At 40.2% G+C, this 6,190-nt stretch overlaps 1 protein-coding gene across 1 annotated transcript; it reads right to left on the bottom strand.

Annotated features, from left to right (window-relative positions):
• Positions 1–3,907: 3,907 nt before the first annotated feature.
• LOC108779830 (uncharacterized) lies at positions 3,908–4,291 on the bottom strand. The gene has a single exon (XM_018547337.1). It carries the CDS (start codon positions 4,289–4,291, stop codon positions 3,908–3,910), a length of 384 nt encoding a protein of 127 aa, XP_018402839.1.
• Positions 4,292–6,190: the final 1,899 nt, after the last annotated feature.

Genomic DNA, 6,190 nt, shown 5'->3' with positions numbered 1-6,190 from the left:
TGGATAGTTTATACATCGTTTAAGCAAAAAAAAAATCGAAAAAAATTTTTTTCCAAGGTAGTATAACCCCTTAATTAATTAAATTAATAAATAAATAATAAAATTAATTGAGAGAGAGAGAGAGAGAGAGAGAGAGAGAAACATATAACAATGATAATCATTAATAATAAGCATTATAAACATATAGTTATATAATATTAACATTAATTATAATTAATGTTTATTATCAAGCGACGCGGTAGCGTCACAACGCGAAGTGCATAAAATAAAAATATAACCGCTTGACTGCTTGACTTGACATGATTGCTTGGTTGATGCGTGAACGTCATCGTGTATATGTTCATGTCGCTGTCAAATTCACGACGCTACCACTAGCTGTATCTCGAGTTTTCACATCTTCAAACTTTAGATTAAAATTACTCGGAATTTAAAAGCCCAATCACAAATCTAAAAACACTTTTATTACATAATGTCATCGGTATCCTTCGATTGCGACCAATCCGAATAAAATTGGTGCAGCCGATACCGAGATCTAGAGACTGAGTCCCGATAACTATTTTAGAAATAGAATCTGCATTTATTTTTAGAGGATTTAAATTTCCTACATTATTATCACGTTTTCGAAATTTACAAAAAGCGATGAAATCTCTTAAAAAACCTTTTTTTTTAAAAAGAAAAAAACATACGCCAAGTGCATAAAGAAGATATTGAACTTCTTGATCAAAAACAGATATGAGATAAATATAATTGACCAAGTATATTCTTCATTACGCCAGTCTCATAAGACAGACTGAAAGTGACTATAATTGTCAACTGGATTATAGTGAAGAAAAAACTTGGCGTTCCCGGGTCGCAATATTCTAGAATCTTGGTTCTATCGCAATATTCTGCAGTATACACTATATATGCGAAAACAATAATTCAACAAAGAAAAGATGTGAATAATTGCTTACTGAACATAAAAAGTTGTTATTTATAATGTTTCTAAAATATACATTGTACTATGTTATACACGGAAAGAATTATATCTTGAAATTTACCCTGAAAATATAGTAATCGTGGGACAACATTATATTTCGAAGAATTTTTATGTAAATCTCTCACATTCACTAATGAAACTACAATAAAATATAAAATAAGTATGATTAATTTTACTGAAGTGCATGGTAAAAATCTTTAATTTTATTGTATTGTTCCATAATTACTATATTTTCAGGGTAAATTTTAAGAAATCCTTCTCTCCGTGTACGTATATATTATATCTGTATATATATGAGTAGGAGAGGTAGGTATGTTCTAAGCTGATTAGAACTCACCACGGCTGGTATAGCCAATGGCGTTGCTCCTTTTTGTTTGTGTGCGTGCGAGTTTGCGTGTGTGCGTGTGAAAGATAGCCAATGGCGTTGCTCCTTTTTATTTGTGTGCGTGCGAGTTTGCGTGTGTGCGTGTGTAGGTAAAAAGTGCGTGAAGTCGACGAAGGTCGCGCCTCGCTGGTAAGGGCGCCCGCGCGCGATCACCATGGCGACGTCGCCGGCGCCGTCACCACGCACTCGCCGCGGGCGAGTGAAGCGAGGTTATGTCTCTCTCACGCCGCGCGCGCGCTCTTACAGGTTATGTCTCTTCCCGCGCTCACGGCCTGCGGTCGCGCGTGCGCCGTCGAGTTCCTCGCGAGCGGCGCGACGGTCGGTCGGACGGTCGTTCGTTCGTCGTCGTCGTTATTCCTCCTCGAAGCTCGATCACGCGCGAATCGTGCGCTCGACGCCGTCGTCGTCGTCGTCGTCGTCGTCGTTCATTTCGGTCGCGCGTCATATCGTCGTTACACCTTTACGGTTGGAAAAAAAAAATGTGTTGGGTGAAATGTTCAGTTTGTCTTTTCAAAAAAGAATCTAATTGTCAATTATTGTTGTTGTTGTTGTTATTGTTGTTGTTACCGTTACGCGATGCACGCGTTATCGCCTCGGAGACGATTCTCACCTTTATTTTTTCCGTTTTCCTCGATCTATCTATAGCCTTCATGGTCGCGCTCCGGAGACAATTCATTTGAACGAATGACTCATTCGACGCGCTCTATCTCTCTCGCCTTCATTGTTTTCTCGTTGCGCGGCGTGATCGGTATTTTTTCTCTTTCGTCGTCTTTTTCGCCGCTTTCCCGTTGCGCGGCGTGATCGGTATTTTTTCTTTTTCGTCGTCTTTTTCGCCGCGACCTCGATCTATCTGTCGTCTCCAAGGTCGCGCCTCCGATGACTCACTCGTCCTCACTCTTTCCCGTTGCGCGGCGTGATATTTTTTTTCTTTTTCGTCGTCTTTTTCGCGACCTCGATCTATCTATCGTCTCCAAGGTCGCGCCTCGGATGACTCACTCGACCCGCTCTCTCTCTATCTCTTCCTCACTCTTTCCTATTGCGCGGCGTAATTTTTTTTTCTTTTTTCGTCGTCTTGTCGCGATCACGATTTATTTGCCGCCTCCAAGGTCGCGCTTCGGATGACTCACTCGAGGTGCTCTATCTCTCTCTCTCTTTCTCTCTCTTCCTCACTCTTTTCCGTTTCGCGGCGTGATCGTTGCGTGTATACTTTTTCTCAACAGGCTTCTCCATGTTATTTTATGGAAAAAAAAAGTAAATTGTTGCGTTGACCAATATACTGATATACTATGCCCTTACATTGTTTGATATTAATGTAGGTATATATTTATTCGAAGACGCGCTCGCGCATCCGAGTTAGTTTTTTCCCATTTTCCTCGTCGTTCGCTGCGCGCTTACCGTTAATTTATTCAAGGTCGCTACGCGCGATTGCGATCTACTCATAGTCCTCAGGGTCGCGCGTTGAATAAAATACATTTTTTTTTTTTTTGGTCGTGTAATTCAGTCAGATTGAATGTGAAATTGATTTTCTTATTTGTCAATATATTTATTCGAGTGTTGTTACTACATGAGAGAATACAATTTAATAATACAAAATAATGTTTATTCTTAAAGCGTTTTAATTTGGTCCGAAGATGAGTCCGATTAGTTCACAATCGATTATGTCGTTGCGATCGAAGTATTCATTTTCGTACATGGTTTTTTGTATGTTCGTAGAATTGTTCACATTAGCCGCGATATTGAGAAGACGCTAGTACTTTTTGTTTATGATGTCAGTTACGTTGTCGAATGAGGAAATGAGGAATTAACGCAATATTCTAGATTGAATAAATTGACAACTGTACTGTTTGACAAGGTCATTCGTGAAGATGTCGAATCAAGACGCAACATCGGTATACTGTTAATTTGACCAAAATGTAATTTCACATCTCCGATGTATATTGGCGATGGCGCGCGTTTTGCTTTTGTATTTTCGGGTTGCAAAAGCGGCAATATGACGCGTTTATGTTCGACGAGCTCGCTCCATACGGTCGGTGAGAGGAACATCTCTTTGCCGTGACTGTCTCCAAGAACGACAGTTATCTCGCAGGGCAATTTGACGTTGATGCCGACGGTTAGATACTTGTATCCGGTAGCAGTTAAAGGATATCTTCGTTCCAATATACGTACTGTGGTACTGTTGCGAAAGAAAAAGAAATTAGTTCAGAAAAAACAATGATTAACAAAAACAAAAAATACGTACGTGTCTTTTGTATCTACTTTTTCGTTATATTGTTTCTGCATATTGTTCGCTTCGTTATACTGTTTTTCCTTTTTTCCATCGTGCTCCGTGATAACATGTTTTGCTGCCGTATTGGTGAAAACTCTTCTGATCTTCGCGTCATTCGTACGCTCGATGAGGAGACGTCGAGAGTCGTCGTCGGTGTCGTTTGAAATCGCGTACATGTTTTTCTCTCTCTCACGATGTTAATAGAACGATTCGTTCTTTCGCACTGATCGTCTGCGTACCCATGTAGTAATATATTTTTTTTACTTAAAACATCGTGCTAATCGTCCAATGCATCCTCTGTGGTGTATTCGAGTAAATTATTTGATTGAAGCAGTCGATTAAGAAGATCTTGCAATTGTCTTAGCAGTCCGTCTGTAGGACAATTTACGTTGAGTATTTTCATGTTGAAATTATCGGCATTCGTTACTGTTTGGGTGAACTCGTTGAATTTGTAATATTGACGTTTTTGTAAGAAATGAAGAGAACCGTCGATATATCGGTAGGATACAGTCGGAGATGATGGTATTCCCGGAAATATCGATTTTAACGAGTGATATTCACGAATAATCATGTCGCATTCATTCATTAACGCTACGCTGTCGCCATCGAAGATCACGTACGTTTGTCCTCGGTTGGTGACTAATGCTGCGTTAACGCGCATTTCTGCGGGAAAGTTCAGGTCGGAATACGGAATTTCGGCCAACCATTTTTCAATTGAAATCTCGGATAATCTACCATGTAAATTTTATTATTCGCGAACATCACAATTTCTTCTGATGGCCGTTGATACACGGCGTTTATTGAAACGTTCGCCGGAAGAAAACGAAGATAGTCGTTGAGCGCGAGTGGTCCCTTGTACCTTTTACCATTGATGGCTATCACCCATATGCTCTTTCGATAAGTGACGAATATGTGATATTTCAACACCAGTACATTGTCCACGTATGGTAGATCGCACAGATTTTGCGTTGATGTTTTACGCGTGTCTGTAGTTACCGGTGGAGATCGTGTACTCGGTACTTTATTAGGATTTTTTTTTCCATATAGACGTTGAATAGCTAAAATGTCCTCTATACTGAGTGTAGCGGATCTATCGGTGACGTAAGGAAACATTAGAGAATCTGCGCGATAATCCTAATGAATGTCCGATTTCGTGCGTTAATGTGTAAAGTAAATGTAGTTTGTTTTCTGATATACTTTCGTTTAATTGTATAAGCCAAGGTTCCGCTACGTCTACGTGTATCTCAGTGCTTTGCATGGGGTCGTTCATAGGTGGAAACGCGTGTGCGAGCACTCCACCGGGTCGATGTATGTGTGAGTTCCTCCGCGATATGATATCAAAATATCTGGATTTAACGTTTTACGTTCGAATGTTAGAGACGTGTTTGCCGCCCATATTGAGAATGCGTATGTCGCGAGTTTCAATGTATTCGCATCCGCTAAGTGAAAGTTCCACGTAAGATGCGTTTTTTTCCATTTTACTGTATTCGTATTGTGTTATTCCTGGTGTGGCATATCCGGAAGTCCACATCGAGATTTTCGTATTTGATCGTAATATCGTTTAATATACCGTTACCTGGTATTTGATAGTATTCTTGAAATAATGCGATAGCCTCTTTAATTTTTTCATCCTCGATCGACGTGTGAGTAGTTACATCTGCCTCGTTTAGGTAACCGTACCTCTGCAAATATTATATCACTTCTGTGTTTACGAGATTTTCAGCCGTCGGCGTCGACGCGCATATCGTTACGGAAACGAAAGCCACGAGGTAAGCGAGAGACATCGCGGTGTACGTGCACAGCGGAAACGTACTGTTCGACCGTTAATCGCATTCTGTCGAGTATGGTGGAGGAGGAGTGGTACGTGTGTCTATAAATAAAGAAATGAATCGGTAGGAGTGTCAATAAACGTGGTACAGTCCGTTTCAACATTTTTATTTTGTGAAGCATACATTAAAAACAGTTAATCTATAATATCGTCTAAATCGTTATGTTTATTGTTAGATAATTTTACAAACGACATTTGTCAATGGATTGTACTCTATTACTCTGTCATGAATAATTAGACAATAGGCCGTGGTGTTCGGTGGAATGTTTGCTCTACATTCGAATTCGATACGAATGTCCACGGTTGCGCTTTTTACAGATTCGTTTTGACGAGAGCAATCGATCACCACGAGTGGCGCGGACGAAATAAATTGCGCGAGTGATAACAAAGTTTCGTTTCTTTCGTAGCCGTAGTACGAGTTGGCAAATTTTGCATACATGTCGTATAGTATTGCGACTTTATTACGTTCAAAATCCACATTCATATCATCATATGGAAAAAAATCGGAGTTCAAAAAGAGTTTCACGTTGACGAGCACGCGTCGAAAAGAGTAATATCCTGAGAGAGTACGTTTCGCTTTCCAGTTTGAAGCGAAAGGATCACGTATCGTGGTTTTTCCAAATGCGACGTTGTCTTCACAGCCCACGAATGCTTCGTCGTGCTCTGAAGTAGAGGAAACTCGTACAAATCCCAAGATCGAAATCCCATGCTGAGATATCGTCCGTTTTCCAA

The sequence above is a fragment of the Cyphomyrmex costatus genome, unplaced genomic scaffold, assembly GCF_001594065.2.
Source record: "Cyphomyrmex costatus isolate MS0001 unplaced genomic scaffold, Ccosl1.0 scaffold637, whole genome shotgun sequence".
Lineage (NCBI taxonomy): Eukaryota > Metazoa > Arthropoda > Insecta > Hymenoptera > Formicidae > Cyphomyrmex > Cyphomyrmex costatus.
Note: the sequence above shows the minus strand (reverse complement) of the source record. Positions and strands in the feature narration are given on the sequence as shown.